At 36.7% G+C, this 26,150-nt stretch overlaps 1 protein-coding gene across 2 annotated transcripts in view; it reads left to right on the top strand.

The window, feature by feature from the left end:
* Positions 1 to 26,150, top strand: part of alk (ALK receptor tyrosine kinase) — a 401,288-nt gene that overhangs the window by 285,318 nt on the left and 89,820 nt on the right. For both annotated transcript variants that reach the window (XM_028000489.1, XM_028000490.1), the window contains exon 5: positions 22,448 to 22,581. In XM_028000489.1, coding sequence (XP_027856290.1) covers positions 22,448 to 22,581 — 134 coding nt within the window. The remainder of the gene's footprint in view (positions 1 to 22,447; positions 22,582 to 26,150) is intronic.

Here is a 26,150-nt window from a genome sequence, read left to right as displayed (position 1 = left end):
GAGTGCAAATGGTCACATCAGATTCTGCAGGTCTGACGCAAATTCTCAATAAAAACACAACAATAGAGATCTTAAAGAAACAACGGCCCATCTATCTGGGAACATTAGATGATTATTTCTATATTGACAACCATTTGAAGCTAATCATACCTAACAGTACAAAGTTGCATTTATCTGAACCACAATACTTTAGTGATCATGTCTTGTAGTTTGGGGCATATTAGAAATGTTTGTCCATGACACACAGTACCATGAATGGGAAAAAAAAAAAAAAACACAGCTTATCATCAAATATTACGTTGCACCAGCTGTTAAGCACGGTAGTGGAGGAGTGATCAGTTGGGCATGATTAGTTCTCTCAGGACCTGGACACTTTGTTTAGTGGGCAAAAAGTGGTCCTAATATATGAGTTATTTAGTTTGTTCACACGTAGCTTTCCTATTTTCAACTTTGCTTGATAAGTAATAATTAAATTGTGAATTTTAACACTTTTTGTTATATAAATGTGAACACTTAAAACTTATTTGCATTGATATTTGTATTTTTTTACTCACTGTAAAACTGTTTATTGAGTGTTTTGCCCTAAAATTAAAAGCACTCCTGCTAGTTTGTTTTGGTGCGAGGTGTTGAATGTTTTCTGACTTGTTAGTTGTGTATTTTAGTTGCTTCATCGCATGCTTCATTCCTTTGGAAACCTTATGCTTAACAATAAACAATAATGGAAAATTGAATGTTTTCTGCCGGTAAAACCTAATAGGTCAGAAAATTATGCAGTTTCTTTCCAGTTAGAAATAAATGCTCTTTAGATTTACTTTCTCTGTGTTTCAGCCTGCCAGTTTGTAAATTTGGTAGGAGGTGAAGCAGAAGTCATTAATTAGGGTTTAGGTAGGGAAGAAATAAGACAGGAAAAAGTTGGGATTTTTTCCAGGCTGCTGTTCAGACACCTTTGTGTTTCTGGCACTGTGGAAAATAGCTGCCTTTTCAGTTCCAGGATTCAACAAGCACACTGTGTGCAATCCATTTCCTCTAAATCAGGTATGAAGAACATGATGCCCTAGAAATTTTTTTTAAAAAGCTTCTGCAATGTGGAAAAATAACTCAATCTTTAGCAATGTCTACAAATCTGTAGCATTTAAGCGCCAAATTGTAATTAACAGTAACACAAATGTGTTTGCAATTAGTAGCACATTCAAAGTTTCCCAGTTTTGTGATTATATGTTTTTTAAAAATGGAGTTCAAGCTCCCATAAATACAGCATTTCTGAAAATTCTCTGCCTTGATGAGAACCATTAAAGGATTGACAAACATTTTTCCCTCAGGTCTTTGCCTGATGCTTCTCTGGGAGAAATATCTCTTGTGCTTGAAATGTAACCTTGGCAAACGACAGTTTAGCCAAACTCACTGCATTTGTCTGAGTTTAACGTCTGCAGGTTCTAAACATCAGATGACATTGAATCAATATTTAAGAATGACAAAAAGTGTGATCTTATGTTTTTCACAGATTGGAACAAGAAGTGTTAACATATTGGGGCAATTTCTGCTGTGACTACAGCTTTATTGCATTTAATTGATTTTTACATAGAAAAGTCTTTATCAGGGAGCAATTGCAATGACCCAACCAGTACTGCTCTAAAATGGGTTAGGTTAAAACTCCACAAAATCATCATTGAGGTATCTGGGACGCAAAAAATTACTGCTGGAAGTCTGAGAATTTAGAAAGCACCCTGTCAGAAGAAATCAAAATATGCTTTTATGTGCATCAGTTGTACTTTTCCATCTGCTACACATGTATCTTTATTATTGATAGGCTACAGTTACAGTTACAAAAGTTTATCAAGTTATAAATAAAGAAATTAGTCTTTGTCAGAGTAAGAACTCACTGACACAATAGGGAAATGAGTATTTAACATGTCGATGTTTTCCTTTGTAAATACTTACGGCATCTGTTGTTGATTTCATGGTCATAAGACCACTAGAAATAATGAAGAAAAACAAGATCAGTACATATTCTCACTGCTGCACGAAAGCCTTTCTCAGCTGTAAATACATCAAAACTTTAATCAAATAAATAAGATCATTAGCCGCTTGTTGGATCCAAAGCTGCTGAAACAAAACTAAATCAAGAACTGGAGCTTAATCTGAATAAAAACATATTTACATCTCCTTTGTTTTAACTGTTTAAGCATTCTTGAGCTTTTGTTGTGTATTTTTTATGTCTCAGTCAATAGATGCATTTCAGTGTTCCAGAGCACTAACCTCGTCTCACCTCAGCAAACAGCAGTTAGAATCGACTGACGTGGTGGCTGCATGTTGTAAACGACAATCTAGCAGCACGCCTCATTGCATATGTTTGCAAGTTTATTCCATGCAGCACGTGGAGAACTTTACCAGAACCCCAGACACCGGTACATGGACTCACCAACAGTTTGTTTACTCTGGGTATTGAGATGTTCTGATTTGTAATTTATTATGTTCTTCATTTGCTCACTATGGAAACAAAAGGAAGACCACAGATATTGCCCAAATCAGGGCTGAGGCGATTAATCGGAGTAATCAGGATGAGTCAGTTATTGAAACAATCGTCAACTAATTTAGTAATTGATTAGTAACTTGAGTTTACAAACTCAGAAGAATTGCTGAAATAAAAACATTCTCAGATAATTAAGCAAAAACTATATAAAAAAATAAATAATGCATACATTTTGCAGTTAAGGTAAGAGAAAATTGCAAATATGCTCTACCTAAAATTCCTCACATTGCACACAAGGTTCAAATTATATTGGAAGAAATCTCTTTTTATATACATTTTGCTATATGTTGGTTTGTTAATCCACAAAATGCAGATTAGCCGTACACAGTATTGATACTAATACAGAAAGAATTGAGCTTTTCACATTTTTGAAAGTATTTTTTTTAGCAGGTACATCCTTTGCTCCAAATGAAATGCTATTCCATTTTAGACAATAAAATTGTTATTTTCCTATTTTAAAAGAGAAATTGAATTATTTTATGTATTTCCAGAATTGTATAAAATAGGCTTAAATGAAAAATCTTCAGAATGTGACCATTTTCAATACGATTATTTTTTAGAATAATTAATGGAATAATTGATAACTAAAATAATCATTAGTTGGAGCCCTTGTCCAAATTCAGATCAATAATATTCCATCCAGACCCAGATGGCATCCTGATGACATTGTGGTTTCCTCCACTGATCATTAGGTAATATGTCTTAAATATCAGCAAACACACTCTTCATAGTTTAAACCTCTGTTTAACATTTCAAATGCCATGTTTTTTTTAGTAATAATCCCTGTTAAAACACTGGATTAATGATGAGTTTCCCAGAAGGCCAAATGAACTGGCTTGATGTGCTGACCGTGTCTCCAGACCTTCATTTCTGTCTTTTCTGCGACTGTCAGTCAGCCGACAGCTCAAATGTCAGCCGCCGTTCAGGAGAGTGAAAGGCAGCAGGAAAGGCTGCCTGATTGATTGCAGTTCTGATGTAACGTGGACTGGATTACAAGGCTGCGGCTGTACCAGAGCCCAGGATAGCGGGTTTGGTATTTAATGGAGAGAAAAAAGATGGCGAAGTGATGTGGGGAATGATAGTGGAGTGAGGGCGAGCTGGGAGGAGAGAGATGTATTAGCAGATACTGAGTGAAAAAGGGTGTTGGTCAGTGATGGACACAGGGAGCTTGGTCGGCTGTGACGAGCTTAGAGCTGCTGATGTGCAGCATTGATGAGGAACCCGAGTGAGGACAGGCACGAGCGATGATTTTCAAAGTGAAGATGGACAGTGAGTGTCGACTGCAGGAGAATTAGGAGAAACTTAAAGCTGTTAGGAGGAATTTGGACTTTACCGTGTAAAAGCTTTTGTACCCCTAAAATCTTTTCACGTTACGACTAAAACACGTCACTGCATTTTACTTGGGATTCTATGTAATGAAAGAGAAAGGATACTTGGATTTTAATCCTGAAAATAGAAATACATTTGAAAATTGTGTTGTGAATGTTTGATGAACATTATATTCAAGTTGATCTGACCAGAGCACATTGTTTTCCATGTCTGCTATATTCCCAGCTTTTGGTCAAACTGGAAGGAGGAGTTTTTCCTGCTCTTTGGCGGTCCTGTCAGCAGATGCTCCCATCTGATTCAGGTGGATCAGCTTTTTCCTAGGATTAATGGGTTTTGCTCTGTATATGTTTCAAAATTTGAGCTTTAAGATGTTTGAGGAGAACCTTAATAAGAATTCTAGATCTATTTTCTGAAATATCCAATTGTTTAGAAAAATCCTTGAAGTCTGCTTTGCAATCATGTTTGATATGGTGAAGACAGAACAATGGCTGCAGTTATGAAAGATATCCATTGAGCTGACAAAACGATAATCAAACTGCGCTACAGGAGACGACGATCCCTGCTATTATTGATAAACTAATACTAGAAACCTGTTGTGAAGGGTGTTTTTTTTTTGTCCTATTCTGGGCAGCACTCCAGCTAAATATTACAACATGACACTGAATCCATTTCTGCTCCTTGTGACACTGAAACGAGATCCTCCTCATTTATAAATGAGATGAAGAATTTATGGCGAGCTCAGCCCCTCTAGGTGACCTTGAGGCCTGGAGATGTGCCAGAAGCAACAAATAAAGCTTTATTAGCTCTGAAAGTGAAAGCTTATGCTGAAACAAATTAGGCTGATGGGATCATAAACGTATAGATTAAATGTTGCAAATTTAACCATATTTTTTGGGCCATTTAAAGTACCATTATACCGCTTTAATAGGATGCTTGAAAGAAAATAGTTAGGTCTGAGAGTATTTCCAAGTTACAGATATATGGTGACTGTTGGCTGAAAGTGCACGCTCTCAGCTCTAATTTGATGGTATTCATATTAAATGAAATTGAGCTTATTAATATGGAGAACGCTCTCCTTCAGGAAAAAAGACATAATTAGGCAGATTTCCATAACCTCAATTAAAATGATCATATTTAATATGTTTTATGCAGAGAATGACAGCTAGAAGCCTGCTACCTAAACATCAGTAAAAACATGATTTATTTTCTCTGCTTTTCAGAAGCCCTATTACGTCCTTACTGCAGCTGTTTTTATTTGCTGTTTTTGCCTTCTGCGAGTGAAAGATAGCTCATCTGAGGAGAGATCAGATGATCGACTTGCCGAATATTCAGCTGTTTCATCTTCAAAGACTCCTGGGTTACTTTCACAGTGATTTTGGGGGGTTATTGTCTGTCGGTACTGTGAAGTAAACCACCATCTGTGTTTCCGAGCTGTTTTTGGCTGAACCTGGGAACACAGCAAATGTCACTACTTTCATATTTATCCTCTGCAGCTCTCCCTGACACACTGGGTGTGAACATCTGGACCATGTCCTGACTGAACCCTTCTGGGTGGATTGTGCTTGGAGTTAATTACAGCTTGTTGCGTCCCAAGTTTTTTTTTTTTTTTTTAAACTTGCCACAGTTTCTCAGTTGTTTTAAGATTTTTTCCTTATTACAGGATCAATATTTCAGTTCAAGGTTATTGGAAGAAGCTGCTGTTAGTGGGTGGTTTTCAACATACTCTTTCTTCATGGTAGAGTTGCAACCCCACACACTCACTGAATCAGAAGAATTCACCATCAGTACCACTCGGGAATCAAGAAAGCTCTGACCTTCTCTGGACAAACGATTTCCCAAATGTCCTAAATAATCAGAGAAATGTACCCTCCACTGCTCCTCTGCTGTCAGTATTTCCTGTAGAATATCAGTTCATCAATTGGATTGTTTAGGGGCCAGAAGTCAATTACAGTTCATATTTAAAAGTCTTCCACACAATGATGATGGCAATATTAAATAAGCCTTGCTCTAGGGGCAACATGAGTTTAGAAGAGCTTCCTCAGGAGAATACTGTCCTAGAGACTATTGGACCTGTTTTGACTTCTTGGTGAATTTTCTTTCAACTCCTCCATGTTTGGCTATTTAAATGCAAAGCAGGGACAGCTGCAGATTTCTCTTTAGAGGTAAACATTGCTAACACAAGACAATGATTTCCACCACATCTGTCCCTCTTTTAGACCAATCAATCTGCTAATTAAACTGATTTCAGATGAGCTCTTCACAGCCTCCAGATAGCTGATCATTTTTGCTAGGACATAAGTGGTGAAAACTTTTTTGTTGTGTTTTTTATTTTTAATTTAACAAAAGTAAACTTTTTAAGTCAATACATCTCTGATTTTTAGGAGTGTGTAGTCATTTAGTTAACAGTCATAATTATGTGAAAACGATCTCAGTGGTCAAGGCTATAACTGGATGTGAACGTCAAATCTTCTACATTTAGCCAAAACTGCTGGTTAGCTAAAAAGAAACTGTCAAGCGGTGGTCAAACAAAATAACTGGACCTTTCAGATCAATGTTTCTTCATTTGGAGTAATAATGCACTCAAATACAGAGGAATATTTGAAATCTTCAAATACTTCAAGCCTGTCTAAAAACGTTCATAAATGTCTGTTTTTATAATTCAAACACCTAATTTTCCTTAATGTGCATTAATACACAGTGAAAATTATCTTGGCACTACTGCAGAAGCAAACTTTCATGGTCTTCTTTATGTCTGCATTTACAGCTAATCAGCACCAAAGTAAATAAATGCAGCTCCTGAATTGACTGGTTTGCAAATGCCAGTTAATAGGGTGTGAAGTAGCATTGGGCCTTTGTATTTCAGATTCCTCAGTTGCATTTTTTTTAGAATATTTTAGATACGTGCTACAAAAAAAATAATTACAAATAGGCAAATTTTTAAACATGGGTCAACGAGGTACCAGATTATTTTTTTACTCAACTGTATTCAAAACTGGAACCATATATTTTACTTAATGGATGCAGATCCTCATGCCTTTCATTAAAGTTTCTTTGTGGTCAGATAAAATGGCAGGCAACAAAAATATGGTTTCCGTCTGAAATTAAACTAATTACAATCTTTTGCAAATTCATTTGAGAAACTCAAGTAGCGTTTTTATGCAAGTACAGAACGCCAAGAATCTGGATATTATTCTGCCTTAAAAATGATATCCTTTGGATAAAAGTGTCTGTTAAATGACCAAATGTAGCTGGGAGGGTTTTTAGAAACATACAACAAAATGATTTTCTGGCTGGTCTTAAAAGCATATATCCATAATAAGTGTTTTTCAAAGCCTCCATCCCCCATGAGTTTGCATTAATAAATAATGGGTCACTGAGCTAAACTGAGTATGGAGCCGAATATATTCTCTAATGGCTTTCCATGTTCATAAATTCATGATTTTCACGCATTAAATGTTTTGTTAGTGTTTGCTTTGCCTCAATGGCATCAGATGATCCCTTTGATTTTTAATTTTTTTGCTGTGTTTTTAAGGACCACAAAGATGTTTGAACTCTTCGGTTTGAATAGTGACAAGCACCTGTGCCACATTTAGATATTTTTCACCTTTTTTCGTGCTGTTTGAGTAGAACTCATGCGTCGGGTTTGCACAGTCTTACAGCCCCATGCAGCCCGTTTATGTCAAATTTCAAAGACATCAAACAGCTGGCGCATTCACCATGCTGACCATTTTTAGCTCACTAAAGAGATAAAAATAAAGATGTTTTTTTTTTTTTTAAATGTTTTGTGACACACAATGAGGCTGGATAAATTTTTGACAAAACTTGTTGTTTCCACCCGTTAAGCAGATGTTAAGTTTCAGCTATGAACCAGAGGAAGATGTGACCTTTCTCAACACAAAGTGACAAGTTCAAGCCTTTCAGACAAGTTTTAAAAAGCAGGAAAAGTAGATAAACTCCGTTCGTTTACAAAATGTCAAATATGCACAATTCATCAAGGGCTCTAAAAGATTCCATTAAAATGGTGACGTACATAAGCACTGACTAATCAGCGTAATTACAGCTTTTCTCTCACTTATATGCACATACATTTACATACATTCATAAATCCATTGAGGCTAACCTGTTACCACTTTTGGAGTTTATATATTTTTGCATTCAGTCATTAATATAAATCTACAGCACTAGATTTAGGTGTTGTAGATAGATAAGTCCTGTCGTAAATTTGGAACAGATGAAACTATGATGAAACTTCTAAACAGATATAAAAGGAAATTTTAATCCAGTCTGTTTGATTTTGAGCTATTTTGCAAAGGACATTTTTTTTGTTGAATCACACAAAAAGTAACAGTATTGACTCAAGGGAACATGAAATTAGCAAAGCTGGCATTTGCTAAATAAATTTTTTGAAAATCCTTATGTTAATAAGGATAATAATCTTCCATTAAACAGTGCTTTCATAAGGACTGTTTAATGGAAGATTATTATTTATACCTTCAACGGATCATCTCCTCTTCTGTTATTTCATAAAATAAAATATGCAATTTTGAACATGACTTGTTTTCTTTTTATTTTTTTTTTGCTATCTTTATGAAATGAAAGAACTACTTTTTAAACTCCAGGACATGAGCAGGCAAACTGGAAAAATTGCCCTTGATGATGAATGGTTTTGAAAGGGACTGGAGAGCAAACTAAACAGTTAGCTAATTCCCCTGAAGGTTTAATAAAATGAGCTAGCTCTGTTTTGTTTTTTGTTTTTTTGTTTGTATTTTTATGTTTTGAATAACTTTTCAGGAGAAAAATAACAAAGTACATTCAGTTACATCAGAAAATACTGTAACTTCCTAATCTAAAGTTTAATTTGATGTTTTTTGATGTTTATGTGGAACATTTTTTTTATTTAATGCCTAATTTAATGTCTGGCTCTCTTGATGTCCTGGTGTTGGTTCTAGTTGAAAGCTTTGTTTTTCTGCAGGTTGGTGACATTGGTCTGAAAATGATTCGGTGTTTTTTTCTATTTCTGCTGTTGTCTGTTTGGTTTGTAAAGTGTGCTTTAGAAGAAATTAATTCAGTTCCAATCAAATTTGCCTCTTTTGATCATGACCACACACTCTTTTAGGCCAATCTGGTGACTTTGTCCTTAGCCAGGGGAGAAGTACTTTCCATTAACTCTCACGCTGTCTTTGGTGATTTGTGAGACATCCAGATTTTTTTGCCTTTGGCTTGTAACCTTTGTTCAGCTGAACAAGATGGAAACCACCTCTGCAGTTATGTGCTCAATGTGAGAGAGTCTTTTATACCTGAGGCTTGTAATCTGTTTTGCCTTCCCCATTGCAACATTTCACCTCAATGACAACAGGCAGGTTTATGGTCAGCCATCACTCTTTAGAACAATAGGATCAAGGGTCAGCCTGAGCCCTTCTCACTGCGCAAGAACAAAAAATATCACTCCCAGGACGAGTCTCGCTTCACACTCCACTCATACCTTTTGGTAAAAATATCTGCTCTCTGTGCCTTTTTTGACAAGTAATCTACTGCTGGCAGCTGCAGAGAGGGAGCCTGATGATAAATCTTTTCTTGGACCGGGCATGTTTTATGGGCTACACGTTCGCACTGCTAAACCACGCTCCAGAGTTCCTGCTGCAGAGACGCTGAATGTAAAGCAGGCGGGCTTTAAAGTCAAAGTCGTATGGAAAAAGTCTGGAAACTCCACATGACTTTCAGGATTGTGGTTTGTTGGAGCGATAGAAAATATGTAATTTGACGAAAACTTAGATCAGGTACACCAACAGAGATCATCAATACTTAGTTGAGAATCCTTTGGCAAACATAGCCGCCTCCAGATGTCTCCTAAAACCTTTGAAGAGTGTCTGGATTCTGGATGTTTGATCATCCTTCCCTATAAAATCTCTCCAATTCAGTTAATATTTGATGGCTGTTGACCATGGACATGCTTTAGACAATTCCTTATATTTTCAGTAATATTCAAGTCAGGGGACAGTGGTGGCCACTCCAGAGCATTATATTTGTCCCTCTGCATGAATGCCTTTATAGATTTGGAGCTGTGTTTTGGGTCATTGTCTTGTTAGAATATCCAACCTCTGCGTAACTTCAACTTTGTGACTGATGTTTGAACATTGTAGAATTGGGCTGAATTCAACTTAGGCTCAACCTTAAAACGGCTCCCAGTACTTTATCTAGGCACAGATCCCCACGACAAATTTGAGTGGGTCGCCAGCATTTTCTTGGATCTTCTTCCTCCATGTGAAGTGTTTTTGTTTTGATTCAATAACTAGATTTTCTTTTCTCATTCCTCCAAAGTACTTTGTTCCTAAAAGAATCAGGTTTGTCTAAATGAGGTTTTGCATAAAGCAAGTGACTCCATTTGTAGTGCAAATGCAGAAAGAGGTTTTTCCCCCTCATCACCCTGCCTTCAAGGCAGGAAAATGTTCTTGCAGGGTTTTAAAGGTGATCTGTCAGTTGTTTGCAACCGTTTTCCCAATCCTCCGCATATGCCTCTACTGTAATTTTCTTGGCCTGACCTCTCTGGGTTTAGCAGTAGCTGATTACATTCCTTGCAGTTGAGACTGACATTTTAAAGCTCTAAAATTGCTTCTTGTAGCATCACTGGACCCATGTCTCTGAACAGCCTGTGTTTTTAAGGAACTTTTGAGTGTTGTTTTGAGGATCCCATGCTCTCACTCTCCATAAAGACAACTTGCAATTGGCCGCCTTAAATATCCTTTCTCATGATTGGTCAAACCTGTCTATGAAGTTTGAGATGTAATGAGCAAATCCAAACGTTTTAATGCTGCAAGTAAATATTTATCATCAATAAGAACAAACTGAAACCTACCAGATAAACATGACCTAAACCAGGCTGGGACTGGTTTCTCGATCCTCACAGAGGTTCTTTCATTTTGTGAAAGAATGTTGTGTTCAGCTTCAGCAAATAGAACGTAGATGTTTATTTTGTGATGCAATTGGGAAAATTGTTAAAAATATTCACCAACAGTTCTAAAACCCAACTCAACCTCTTTCATTTATTATATTAATTGTAATAAAGTTTGTTTTTTAATCGAAATCTCTATTGGACTTTTGTCAAGACTTATTGTCCAAATGGCCACCTCTTTAAAATTCTGCTGGAACGTTTCAGTCTAAGCTTCAAGTTGACCCGATGACCCCAGATGCCATTGACTGGGTTCTCTCTTCTGATATGACAAAGTTCATCCATAACAACAGAATACATTATACAGCTGTCAGAAGCTGCATGTCGCTGTCACTGACTCACCTCTCTGTCCAAAATTTGCTCTCCTCTCTTAATGAAATAAAACAGTGGAAACGAACAACAAAAAATACAAACCCACCATTCTTTCAGGCAGGTTTTCTGCTTTTACAGCGGAACAGGGTTTAAGGATCCAAAATGTAGAGCCGACCACCCAGTGTATTTGAACAGCTAGAAACGCCTTTACAGGTAGAGTGGGGAAAAAAATAACACATGAAGCACTGCATCATTTTTTAGTATTGAGAAGGAATGGCCTCATTACAACCTGCACAAAATCTAATCATACCTTTATGAGGTGAGCATGATTGGACTCTGTTTTGGACATTTTCAGCCCTTCCTGCAACTGGGCGAGACAGACCCATCATCTGCAAAACTATGTTTCATCCATCCTTTCAGTTGTTTTACAAAACAGGAGAATAACACCTCATTGCTATTTAGCACATCTTGCTCAGTCAGATTTATCTATAAGATAAAGACACTGCTGCCTTAAGTTCAGCTAACTTAAAGGACTTTTCATCAAAGATTTGATTGGAATCACTTTGAAACCTAAACGTACAGTCCAAGTCTCTGTTTAGATGTAAACTGTTTTGGAAATGATGCTAGAATATTTTTAGACATCAAACTGGCTTTTTTCGTTTTTGAATTAAATGGACTCTCACAGTGCCGGAAAGCTTGAATGATCAATGATTCTTTATTGGCACAAACTCTGTGATTTGAGAAACACAAACTCTGAGCTCTGAACAGGTTTTTATTATTAACTGCAAAATGTTTGCACTTTTGGAGCCTTTACTTACTCAAATTAACTATTTTTTGATTAAAGGCATTTCATTATTTTTTCTGTGGAAGTATTAAGAGGGATTTGTGTATAAAACACAGAGTTACTCCCACTGGATCAGGCAGAAATTATTTGATCATGGATTTGTTGGTGATGATTGTGGATTTACTCCTCACGATTGCAGCTTATGTCATTATTCTTGCAGAATACCATTGAGTTATCAACAAATAATAACCAGTCAGGCCTTTTCTAGGATTTCTAGGATTGATAATGCCTGGCCCCATGTTGCAAAGAGCTGTAGGCAATACCTGGCACCTGAAAACATACCAGTTCTTGGATGGCCAGCATCCTCTCCTGACATGTTGCCCATCGACCTGGTTTGGGACGTTCTGGATCGGTGTGTATGAGAGCATGTTAAGTTTATGACTAAAGGACTTCCTTTAGTGCTGTGGTGGCGCAGGGGGTTAGCACGCCCCACATTTGGAGGCCTTAGACCCGCGGACGTCGCTGGCTCGACTCCCTGTCCCGACGACCTTTGCCGCATGTCCTCCTTCAAAACTGGCGCCGGCTCAGCTGGCTGCCTGCAGACGCAGCTCCCGTTGTGTGTGTATTAATCTGTGCATAAAAAAAATTCTTGCTGTAACTGCGAAATAATTTCCCTGCTGGGATGAATAAAGTAATTCTTCTTCTTCTTCTTCTCTTCAAACTAGACAAAAGAAGGCATGTGGCAACCTGAGGACTCACTACTATGGGAGTTAAGACAATACATATTTTAGTACGAGGTCTATGTTGATGAGGTGTCTTCTATTTTTAAATCACAGATATTTATGCTTCCTAAACTTAATTAAACAGAGACCAGAGCACATGTAGAGACCTTGATATAACAAAGTAATGATGGCACGCTGTCTGGATGGAAGCATTTTCACTCTCTGTCAGTCAACAGAGTATTGAAATAGGTAATTATATTTTGGTATATCTTCACTCTACAAGACTAACAAATTGCTACCTGAATTGTTAAAAATGTTGCTAAAAAGACATTGAAGTGCCAGAGAAGCTGGGAATAAATGTCAAAAAGCCTTTAAAAGCATTTGAGCAGTTGTTCAGCCAATAAACTCAACTATTTTCTACTTTTGTAATGTCCACTCTCAATGAATAAATAACATCTTTTTTATCACAAGAACATACCAAATACTCTGTGTAACTTCAAATATGTTGCTGCTGATGTAGATAATGTTTATTTTTTGCTGATGGACATCATTAAAACCAAATTAAAATGCATTCACACTGATTTCTGCTCTCCAAGATTTTATCCAAACACTCCCACCTTAGAAGTCTATGGTCGAAACTTATTTAAACATAGAAAACTTTCCTTTGATGGCAAATAGAGCAAAAAGATTTGAACCTCTATTAATTTTACCTTTTATTTTTTATTTATCTGTAGTGTCAGCACATTGCACTTCTGCCAGCTACACTATTAAAAAGAAAAACAACAGCTTTTTTTTCTACACATGTACAGGTAAGCTGCCCATAACATATATTGTGTTCTGGTGCCACATGATGAATAAGTCAGTTAGAGGAAGTTGACTTTTTTCCTTTTGTTTTCAGTCATTATTCATTTCCTGGTAGCGCAGGGCTTCATCTGGAGCATTTTTTTGTTGTTGCAAAGTGAACATGCTTTAATCACAAGCGCTGTCACTCTTTTGGAGCAATTTCCCTTGGCTCTCTAAACTACCAGGTTGCAAAGTAATTGAGTTTGGGGGTCATAATTAAAAAGTGCAAAGAGCCATGTGATCCAACCCCACCACACCACAAACCCCCCAGCCTCTCCTGTACCTTTCATCTTTGTAATAGCTCAGCAGTGTAAAGCCGCAACGTTTTCATTACTGAATCTGGTAAATTCATGGAGATCTCGCATGCTTTATGTGCCTTATAAAGTACAGCAGAAAACCTAAGAAATTGGATTTGCAGTTTAATTTAGCATCGAGAAGGTGAACTTAGAAATTAGCTGAACATCAGTCATGGAGGAAGCTTCTCTGGAGAATGAACTGCAACGTTTACATTAATGCTAGGAGCCTGGGCTAGTAGACTGATTCGAGTGAAATGATGCCCTCTATTATTCTTTGAAAAGAATGCGTCCTCTAATTTTTTTATGGTACCTTAAAGCCCCCAACTCTGTAACTTCCCACCTCACGGCTGCTGTGATATTTCAATCAGCACAGTGTCATTAAAGAGCACTCCCACGGAGGAGTTGCAACCTCTGAATTATTCTGAGCCATACGGGGTGTGGGCGGAATAACACATCTGATTGTGAAGCTCCAAGAGGAAACCAACTCATATGATCAATGGGAAAGAAATATGAAGCAAAGACAAGGGTGGAAACTACAAGAAAATGAAGTGTTCACTGAAATGTGAGTTGAACATTACTGGATATGGGTGGGATAGATCTCAACATGCCATTTTCATGCCACAGGTGATGATTCTGCAACTCTGCCTCATAGCAAAATGCTAAATAGACAAGAAATGGAAGTCATTTTGTTTGTCTTTGTAGACACTTTCTTCATGAAAGTGTGCCTTTCAAATATATATTTTAGTTGAACATAAGTTTTGTGTCTGTACTTGTGTGACTTGTAAGCAGGGCAGTATTTTTTTTCCCCAAAGAAATTTTTCTTTTAACATTTTCTGATATGGTGAGGGAATTGGGTTTAAAAGGATGGATGTTTCTGTTGTCTGGAGGTTTTCTGATGTACAAGCTATATTTTGTGTTCAGATGTTGGTTATTATTTATGTTCATATGACATATAAAACAGTCTGGGTGAATTGAACCAATGAAAAAAACTTGGGGGCTTTTAAAAATGTATGTGTGTAATATACTCTTAAATTAACTGAAATCCAACTGTTTCAAAACACACTTATTAAATTAGCTCAAATATAACCCAAAATAATAAATGAAGATCAGGAGCTACAACTTTAATTTAAATTACTAGACCAAAGTACAAAGTGAACCATAAGACTTTGCTCATTTAGACATTTTTAATGTAAAATATGCTAATGGTCACATTTAGCTACACTGATTACTTTTTATAAGAAACTATATTCCATGAAAAAAAAAAGTTCAGTGATGATGTGCATTATTTGGGAAGTGAAGAATTGACCAATCACTTTTTCAGAAATGCAAAAGCACACACAGGATCCATGCTTCTCTGCTGTGCAGTGATTTAAGAGATCATAATCATTGTTCCTGGTGGTGACTATTCTTTCTGACAGCAACACAAAGGCTATCAGAAAGAAAGTGACGTTAGATATGCAGGAGCCCCGTTTGGATCCTTTTTGTTGGTTTTGGGGTTGCTGTGGTTGCAAAATTTGCATCAGTAAAAGAATAAAAATGTTCAAACTCAGGAACCTAATCATCTGAAATATTTAAGAATTTTAAAATGTGAACAATGGCTCTGAAGGTTTTTACTTTTCTCTGAACTTTGGTTGATTTCCTTGAATTCCTTATGCTAAGCTATTACTTTTGGATCAATAGTTCTTTCATTTCTTCTACCTTTTAATTGCCATCATGTTTTCCCCCAAAAATTAAATGAATCAAAACTTGAAAACACTGAACCGTCAGAAAGTGAACGACCCACATGGCAGTTCAGAGCCAAGTGTTTTGTTTTTTATTCCCACTCTCCCAGATGGCTAAAGAGCATCTGGTTCTTGAAGTTATACTATTTGTGCTAGGATTACCTGCTGCCTCTCTTCTGCTTAACTGCAGATATGTGTTTTAAAATAATTCCTTCACCCTGATAAAACTGGCTGGAGATATTAGAGCACAGATGGGCACTGAAGTGAAGCAACCAGCCAATCAACAGTAAACAACAAGCTCAACTAGCCTATTTTGTTGTCGTTTTGAAAAGAGACCCATGGTTTGCTGCTTCTCTTGCTCATCATTATTCTTGTGGTTTTGAGAGGTTTGCTTGGACCCCACGAGTATCATTAAATACCTACACTCACTCATGCAGTCTCATTTATTTTTTAACATTTACAAAAAGAAAAACCAGGCAATTTAGGTGTTATTTTTATTTTTTTATTGGCACTTACAGCTGAGTTTTGCTCATTTAATTTATTCCCAAAACTACCATTTATCCAATGCCAGACATCACCTACTTTTACAATTTAAATTTATGCCAGATCAATTACACTAAGAAGATTTTCAAAAATTGATACAAAACCAGCAGAGCCTGACAGTTTTTTGTTTTTCTTTTGGATTTACATCTTGTCCATTGGTCATATTTTTCAATCAGGCAATAGCTTCACTGCTCCTCCTCATAAATCTCATAAATTATTTCATAACTTCAGTCCTATGCACTCATTACCACCGACTTTGCTTCTTTAGATATATTGTTTGAATTTTGCATTATCTTTTTCTTCAGTTTTGATTTCATTTGAGCATTTAATTAAATTATTTGACCTTCATATAAAAAAAAAGCTCAATTCCCCATCAGATATAAAAATGTTGTTTATTACTGTTAAATTTATGCATTTTCTCTTGAGTTCTTCATCCATTTTGTTTTTTCTTAATCTGATTTTAATAAATTGGATTATTTTTTCTGTAATAATCTATTGTTTCAGTAAGGAAATGACAAGAATCTTGTCATGTCAAAGATGATTGACAAGTGCAAATCTGTAGATCTTCCAACTTTCATGCAAATAAGCACTCAAAACTGTTTCTGTTGATAATATATTGCTCACACCTTCATTTGTTGACATCTTTGGTTTTATAAACTGTAATTGCTTTTGTGACATATCCATAGCAGACTTAGGTAATGTGGTAATGTGTCAAATACATGGAGGGGTTTGAGAAGCCCCTAGTTGCTGCCAAAGTACTGTTTCTTGTTCTATAATGCCTTTATGTATCATATTTTCTGTGGATCAAACTAAAAATGGGGACAATTTATCTTTGCATGGAGACTGCTTATTATAAAGTTCTTAAAAATTCTGCAGTTTCAATCTTGTGCTGGAGTCAGGATTAAAATAAACCTTTACAAAAGGCATCAGAAAGTGTGAAGGGCTATAGATCAAGAGTTTAAAATGCTGCAAGAAAGGCCAGATATAGAAGCAAACTTTAAAGGTCTGCTATTTGCACCCTGTTAACCTTTAGATAGTTATCAGGTTAGCCCTATTATTCCAGCTAAAGTTTTTTTATGTATGTTTATATCCTGTATATGTGACATGTTTTAAAGTGTTTTTTTCTGGATTGTATTTATGAGTCTTGTGGTTCCTCTGCCAGAATTTTACAGCCAGTTTCAATGCTTTTTGTAAACCTGTCAATGTCAGTTTCTGTTGATTCTGGGAGCTGTTTTTTCTCCTTTCATGAGCAGTCAACTGCTACTAGTATTAATATTATTTTAATACTTTAATACTAAATAATAAAGTATTTAATACTTGTAAAATTAATATTTTACAAGTATTAATTTTTTTAAATTATAACAAAAAACTTCTAACAGCAAAAACATACAACTAGTTCAACTTGTTCTTCAGTTATCCCTGAACTTTGTCTCTGTGTTCTTGTTTCTAGGTGGTATTAAAGTGTACACCAGGGATGATTTTTGCCTGTTTGTTTATATTTCAGGGCTTCATCTTCTGTCATTTGCTTGTGGCAGATTGATTCATTTTTCAGTCTGAGTAATTTATGTATCTCAGAAATGTAAGATGGATGTTTTCAGACGTGACTCGTCAGAATTCACAATGCCTGAGAGCTGCCCTGAGTGCTATCCCAAATTATAGTCTGTGAAATTGTAAAAGCCTGACCATTACTGTACCCTGAGCTGGTCTTTATGAACACTTTACAGTGTTCATAAAGTTTCGCTATGAAACGAGGAGCTTGTCTTAGGGGGGAAAGTATGCAGTGTTCCTAAAATGTGGTGCATAGTGATGCTTCCCATACTAAATGTAGTTGAGTAAAAAAAAAGAAGATGAATAGTTGATTAGGAGTATATGTCTCTCAGCATTAAGTTCTCTTCTCAAAGTAATCAAAAACTTTGGGTTTCTGCTGCGTTCTGGCAGTTTAGTTTGAGAAGGAAGGATTCATTCATTCGTAACATGCTGTGCCCTCCTGCATAATCTGCCCTCCTCCTAACATGTCGACCTAATCCTGTTGTGTTCAGGCTGGTTTGACAGTCAAAATCAATGTGGCTCAAGTAGAGAACCCACTTCCAGCAGCAGTCATATCAGCAGCCGACTCCTCCTCCACAGCCCATCTCGTAAGCTCTTAACCCCAGCCACCTGAGTGCGCACCTATTTGTTTGCAGTATCATTTTCAATCAGCCTCATCTTAGTGCCACTGAAAGAAAAGAAAAAAACTTCTATCTGCAAACAAGTGATTGAAACACATAACCACATCTCGTAGGGGTTAAAAATCCCATTACTATGTAAAGGAGTTTCCATTCTGTCCCATCTCTGAGTTTTATCGCAGATACATTGGACAGGGTACTTGAAGTTGAATGTTTGCATGTGATTGAAAGCCGTGTATTTACTTGGAGCACTTTGGCTCGAGCACCTCTGCTGGATTGCTTTTCAGAATCAAATAGTGCAGGTTGTCGCTATCCTCTGTTTTGTAATGAGGTTAGTTTTGTTTTTATAATGTAAAATTCAAAGAATGGCACAGTTTGAGGACTCCTTCATCTGTCTGTGATTCTGACCAAACGTGTACACTTCAGTGCAATGCAGCATTAGTAGCTACTGCCTCAAGGTGAAAAAATCTCAGCGTGGTGGAAAGTTGAAATTTCTGATGAGATTTATTTTTTTACCCTTGACAAACAAGATTATAATGCAAAGTTAAAATGTGTCAATGAACTGTTAGCACTGTCATTAAAATTCCCAAGATAGCCAAAGCTGCATAAAAACCTCAGTTTGTGTTGAAGGAAAACTTTCTTTGAACTACAAGTCTTACAATACCTCTTTTTTTATATTACGTTCCCATATTTATTCTTAATAAAACTCTATAAACATCCCAGCTTTTTTGTGTTTGTCACAATAATTACTAACTGAGCCACTATCTTCCCATCAAATTCAAATTAAAATGTTTAATTGGTATTTGCAAACTGCTATGTATGAAATGTCTAACTGGCTAATATTTGCTAATATCCCAAGCTCGTTTTTATAGTGTGGTTTTATTCCAACATGTCTTTGAGCCTGTGTTTAAGTTAGTAGAAGAAACGCCTTCCTTTCTTTTTCTCATATGTATACTGTTTGTCCTTACAGATGAGGCCTTGTGCTAATATAAACCAGAACCCACAAGACAAATAAACCTTAATGTGGTTAGGACACAAGCATCCCACATCCTCACTAACAAGAAAACACAGCAAATGAAAATGAAAAGCCAGACATTAGCCAGAGCCGAGCATTGAGGGAGCAGAAATGAAAAGCATTATCAAATGAGAACTGTCAAATGTGCAAAAAAGATTGTTGGTCAGTGCAGTGTTGTTTTTCTGTTGTTTTGTAAAAGCCCCATTATACCAAGCAGCATTGTGAACAAAGGTCAGATGATTTTGAATAACCAACAAGCTGTTTGCAAGACATAATGGGACAAAAATGAGAATTACTAACATCAGCCTGCAGATTACCAGTGCACATAAATCCCACAAGAGCCTTTAACATTCATTTTTTATTTCATGTATTTACATATAGGACCACCTTGCTTGGATGGTCCAATAATAATGGGATTTAAATGTTTGAGTGATGTTGCTTGGCAGCTCTGCTCTGATATGCTACTCAGTTAATCAGTCCTGCAGCCTGCAGAGACGTAGCCATGATAAGCCATAAAAATTATTTAATACCCCAGGACTTGAGCAGAATATTTGCAATAATTTAGCAGATTGAGTTAAAAATTTTAACTTTGAGCAGAAAGTTCTGTAGATTTTAGTATTATCATATTTTACTTTTGTCAAATACTCTTTACATGTGTCTTTATTTTACCCCTACAGGAAGTTGTTTTCTGTGATTTGACCTGTGGCCGAACCCACTGGGATTTCGCTAACAGCATGTACAGCACATATTGCTCAGTGCCATCATTTCAAGGTTATCATGGACACGGTGACAGCACTCACTGTATCCAGGGTTTCATTTCCTCCCTGTTATGGAGTATAGCAGGGAGCAGGTCCAACACTGCAGAGGTGCTCAGTAACACCGCACTTTGGAACTGCGACATCATTTCCTATTTGGTCAGCATCCTCCTTCTGCTTTATGCTACGTTGGGGTGATAAAAGCAGAGGGGGGGACAAAAAATGTCTCAGAGAGAAGTGACAGGGCAGAGGTGAGAGCGATTGGGGAAAACATGGAGAAGTTAGAAATGTTGAGCGTGTGCTTAGACGTTTGGGAAATAAGAAAAAATTCACAACCTGTTTGTGTGTGAATGTGCATTTGTATTTGCTTGACTAACAAAGCATAAAATAAGCTCTGCAACAAACACAGGCACCTTATTATTTCCTTGTGCGCTCATCATAATTGAAATGTTGGGTTATGCTAAGTTCTCTCAGCATAACAGAACAAACAATTTTGAGACCTTTTTAAAGTCTTTATAAAACAGGGAAACATTTCCATATTTGTTTCTTTGTAGTTTTGCATCACTTGTAAAAACAAATCTAGCCTTAAAAAAATAAATATTTGCTTTATTATGAATACCATGGCATTTAACTTTCATGATGTATTTAGCTGAGTGGCATAAAGAGAGAATTAATCCTGGTCATCATTCCTCCTCCACCATGCTTGCCAGTTGTTATGTTTGATGCTGATTTGCAGTGATAGGTTTTTTCTTAGCAGAAAAAACCTGTGTTGTGCATTACGTTCAGACATCTCTACTTTGGGTTCATTTATCAAAGTGACATTGTTCCAGAGGCCTTGAGGTTCCGTCATATTAAACTTTTCAAGCTGCCATGTTGGGGTTTTTTTGCTCGTTTTTTAAATAAAGAAGGGTCTTTCTCCTTCAGTACTTATCAACAGCTTGTCCTTGTTTACTCTTTTATATAAATTTTCTGTCATATTGCTGCTAATTTCACTCAAACAGTAAAACAGCACAGGCGTGCTTAAGGGTATAAACACAGATTCTGCACGTTGACTTTGTCTAATAGAGAATGACAACAGGAAATCTGTTGAATGTCTTTCTGCACTTGAGACCAAGTTATTTTTATTATGTCCTGATTGGTAAAGATCTCAATTAAAATGGGTTTTATTTTCCATTTGCTGTTTCTGTTTTTCATCTCTGGCAAGTAAATACAATTTTGTTTAAAATTTAATCCCTTCTGTTTGTTTGTGTCCACAGCTGATAAATTTTAAATGCACAATAATCAGTAATCCTGATCATGGGCCAAACACATTCGAAATGACCCAGTGCCGTAACTGAAAATATAATTTGTTGTGCATCATTTTACTTAACTGTAAGCTAAGAAAACACATGAAATGTTTAGTTGGTGCTAAGCTTTTTTTATTTTCGTTATTTGAAGCAACTATGTTACCTTGTGCTTCAAAAATACCCAAATCAGCAATACAGTGATCAAAATAGTCATCTGTATGTTTGGGGAAAGGGTAGGATGGAAGATCTCTCAGAATTGTCCACCATTTGATGCAGTTGAAATATACAGAGACCTCTTTCTCTCTTATATTCAAAAAGACCAAAAACATTGTAGGACTTTAGTTGTTAGAGTTAAACTCAAAGTATGTCCTAAAATTAGCAAAATATACTCACATATTTTGGTTTTTCTATTGTATTTTTTTGTCCGTGAGGATTTGATCCCTGAAGCGTGTAATATGTGACCAGGCATTTGTGACTCCTGTAATATGAAGATAATTCTTGCTACCGGGAGCAGATGGTCATGGTCGGCCTGCAAGTGCCTGGTGCTTATAAACCAAAACTCAAAAAACTTTCATCAGTGGAATGTGTTTACAGGAGTCTGCTTATATTTAATGCCTTGATTTGAAACTGAGGGGATGGGCAGCAAACAAGGGGGAGGGGAAAAAGAGGAAGACAGGGAGGGAAAGAGAGAGAGAGGGATTGTTGATGTGCTTCGAGGCAGAGAGAAATCAACGCAATTTGCTTAATAAAATTAGAGCCAGTTGAAGTGCACAAAGCCTGCCACTGGTGGAGGAAGGACAGCATTCAGTGCAGCACTCTCTCTCACACACACAGGAAACTTCACCTGAGTGTGCTGGTGTTGTTTCTCAGCTTGCACACCTGCTGTCATATTCCTCTTTCAATTCCAGGCACAGATCACTACCTGAACTGGATTATCTTGTGAGGTGGGCTTTAAGGGTGGGCTATGCATCAGCAGATAAAGGAAGAAGGGGACCCTCCCAAAATGGAAGGGGATGAGGAAGTCCCAGTGACGACTTCCAGGGAAGCCCTGGACAGTCCTCCCTCTGAGCCCCCGGGAGCCTCCACTGAGCCGGCCCAGACCCTGCTAACGCCGAACCCTTACAGATGTTGCCGCTGTTTCTGTCAGCCGTGGTGTCTGCTCATTGCACTGACCCTACTCCTGCTTTCTCTCCTCGGCAGCTGGGCAGTGGTCCACCTCACCCTTCGGACCAACAGGGGGTCTCCTTTTCGGATTTCAGCCAGCTACGATCAACGGATCCTTCATGATGATACTGCCACAGTTGAACCTCACTTCACCACCAACTGCACCATGGGTAAGTACAGCAAAGCCTTTGTTTTATTTGGAAACGGTTTTAATATTATTTATTAAAAATGTATTCAGTAGAAAAGTGTGGGAACTACAGTATTTTTGAACACATCGAATCACAAAACTTGATGTCTTTCAAGAGATGTTTCTTCTAGGCGTGTGTGTGTGTGTGTGTGTGTGTGTCAGCTAAATGTGTCTCAGATGTCTGCACCATTCCCAAATCTGCTCAAACATGTCTGGAAGTCACATATCTACTTTCTGTGATTTTTAACTTCATTATGCCGTGTTGTGCAATGAAATGCGTAGACTGGTCAAGGCTCAGATAATATCCTCCTATGTCAACGTAAAATTCTCCCAAATTGAATTAATATAACTGATTCAATTTCCTCTGAACTAGACACAGAGACACAACAGCTCCTGCTTCAACATGTAATGGGTGCATTTTTAATGATGTAGATGAAATTCCCATTTCCTATAAGCAGAGTTTAAAAGATGCAAATGGATTTCAATTGTATCAAAATAATTAAATAAAGCATTGTAAGCATTTGCAATATTCAGATGCCTTTGCCACATGTTTTATTTAATCTGTAGTTGCATGAGTTGCCTCAGTGAATACATCTAAGTTCGAAAATGACAACTTGTTTACCAGACAGAATGAGAGTCTCCAGAACTCAGATAAAAAGGAGTAATGAAGTAAAGATAACCAACCAAGGGCTTCTTATCATGAGCCAAATTAAATTTTGAAATTGGCAGCAGAGCTCAGGAGATCCCTACAAGGATATAAAGTTGTTTACGAACTTGTTATTACATTGCTATGCATTATTTTTGCCCGGGCATCTTTATGTGAAATTCTATTGCTATTTGACATTAATTTATCAACACAGTTTTGAGTTTACATTTTTAGACAAACTGATCAGTTTAAGCTTCAGTAAAATCCAAGTAGTCTGCAGCTCTACAGGTCATGCATTTCATTTTCTTTGGAACCTCTTTCATATTTACAAGCTCTCACTGCTGCTATATTTATGTTAAAATGGCATTATGTAAGTGGCACAGGACTAATCTTGAAAAGTACTGCGCAGGCTGCAGCTGACATTGGATGACGAGCAGGGTGTCCTCCACTCAGTTAGTCCAGAAACAGATCAACATTATCCAAACATTTATAATTTCCTTCTGATTCAAATTAAAAGTCAAGTAAATCCGGATGCAGTCCACACCTTAATTTTAGAGCACCCTTAGCTACAGGCCATTAGGGAAAGAGCTGTTGAAGATGGAGCTAGTCATTAATTACAGTGTTCAATACGAAATTCTTCTGTACGTTTTGTCTGGATGTGATTAACTGGGACTGCAAAGCGAACAGCTTATTAGCAGAAATATCCATGAATCACAACAGAGGGAGCAAGCTAAAGTTAGTGTCACTGCATGATTTGTCCTAAAAGCAAGAGGAGTGCTGTTAGCTCATTTGAGCATGTGGTAAAAGAAAAACTTTCAGGAAGGCATTTCTTTCTCTTTTTGTTTTTTTTTTTTTGTTTCTATTCATTGGGGGAATTATAACAACATACTGGAAAATAGACCCTTTAATGGGAAGTAATATTTTAATTACTGTCATAAATAAGTTACACTTTGTAGATCTACATATAGCAGAGTTTACTTCAACTGAACCGAGATCTAGGTTTGTAGGCAGACTAGAGTTCACTTTTTTGCTCCACATCAGAGTTTGATTACGCATTCACACCTCCCCAAACAAACCAGACTTTCCACGTAAACAAACTAGAGATTGATTAAAGTGGACTGAACAGGCCTGATGTGAATGCACTCTAAATACCTTAAACTTAATGGTGCCCATTACACTTCACTGAGAAAACCTGGTATTAAAAAAGGCATTATCTGATCAGTACTTATCTGCCAGATCCAGTAAATCATAATCAGAGTTACAGAGGAAGGTGGGTCTGCCACACAGCATCTACAGCAGCTCTGTTTCACACCATCAGTAAAAGCATGGTACAATAGTTTCACACATATGCTTTATACTTTTTAAGACATACATTTTGATGGGATTAATGTTGCATTTCATTTATGTATTTTGTCAAACTAACACCAGTAATGAATTGAAAGAATTCTGTTAATACTTACAGATAATAAAAATAAAATTCTATATTGTGGAGAACTTAATCCTGATGAAATTTGAATAATAATTGAAATAGGGTGAACATTTCTTTTTTATTATATTAACACAGTGGGGGGGTTTATGACTTACTTCTTTGTACCTATAGGGAACAGGTGATTGAAATTAACACTGACAGGAAAACAAAGCAGAGCTTCACTCTGTTAACTCTTAATTCATGTTGGCCTATGAACAATCTAATCTTTTAGTGTTTTTGGCTCCTAGAAGACAAATAAGATCATCATCTAATCATGATTATAATAATTCCATGGACCTTTTGAAAACAGCAATCTGTTTTCATCTAGCATGTGTTCTCCTTGGACTCATGACACAGGAAATGCCAATTAGCCACCATTTATCTGATGAGCTAAAAAAGCTGTTCTTAAATGAGTTCACAACTTATTTGAGATTCAAAGAAAATCACTAACGGGATGAGTTGGGTAGTTACTGTTAAATCCAAGTTCAGCTCATAATGATGAAAGAACATGTTGTTATGGTTATTTAAACTTTCACTTAAATGAAGAGGTATCTGAACATCCTGCCTCGGGCAATTTGCAGTTTGAAATTAGGAAATTCTAAAATTAAATTAGGTTAAACCTTTATGTACTTTGGATTATATAATTGGGGCACAACGGGGGGTTTTCAGGAAATCTGAGAGACAAGATAAAAAAGTTAAAGTATCAACAAGTTCAGAACTGGCTCCCCCAATCTATATGTGCTTATTACAGATGTATGAATGCAGGTTACATGAGATTCTATATCTTAATTATGGGGATCAGATTCAAATCTCCTGTAATTTGCACTATTTCACACTGTTCTGGTCTTTTTGATGTCATTTTTAGAGCTTTCTTTAGGCTGTGTATTCTAATGACAGGCAGTGTAGCCAACATTATTTTAACTTATAAAGACATCTTTCTTTGGTATCAAAGCCATGACAGGTGTGTTTGGGATCTTTTTCTCAAACAAAAATCATTCAGACATTGGGTTTTTATTGAGTGGATTTGTTTTCTTAAGTTTCTTATAGTAACAGATGGGGGAAAAACCAGCATATGTCCTTACAACTGGAAAGTTCTCTGCAAGAAATAACACCAAGATATTTATGATAAGATGTTCTCTCTAATTTTTCAGCTGCACAATAAAAGGGAATCTGAAAGCTACAAGCTTTTTATTTTTTTTATTTGAATAGAAATTTGTTTAAAAGATACAGCTTAATAATTACAACAGATTGCTTGAAATTGTCAAATAGAAGCAAAAGATACAAGTAATAAAAGACTGGAAAGAGGAAAACCCTCCAGTAATATTTTCTACATTGTTTGAAATCCTTAAGCTGAATCTGGTCCTGTTGTTTTTATTTCCTAGTGGAAAGGACTGTGTAGGATGAAGCCTTTCTAATAGGTATGTATGTACTGAAGGAA

This window comes from Xiphophorus couchianus, chromosome 19, assembly GCF_001444195.1.
Source record: "Xiphophorus couchianus chromosome 19, X_couchianus-1.0, whole genome shotgun sequence".
NCBI lineage: Eukaryota > Metazoa > Chordata > Actinopteri > Cyprinodontiformes > Poeciliidae > Xiphophorus > Xiphophorus couchianus.
The sequence above is the reverse complement of the archived record's forward strand: the minus strand, read 5'-3'. Positions and strand labels throughout refer to the sequence as shown.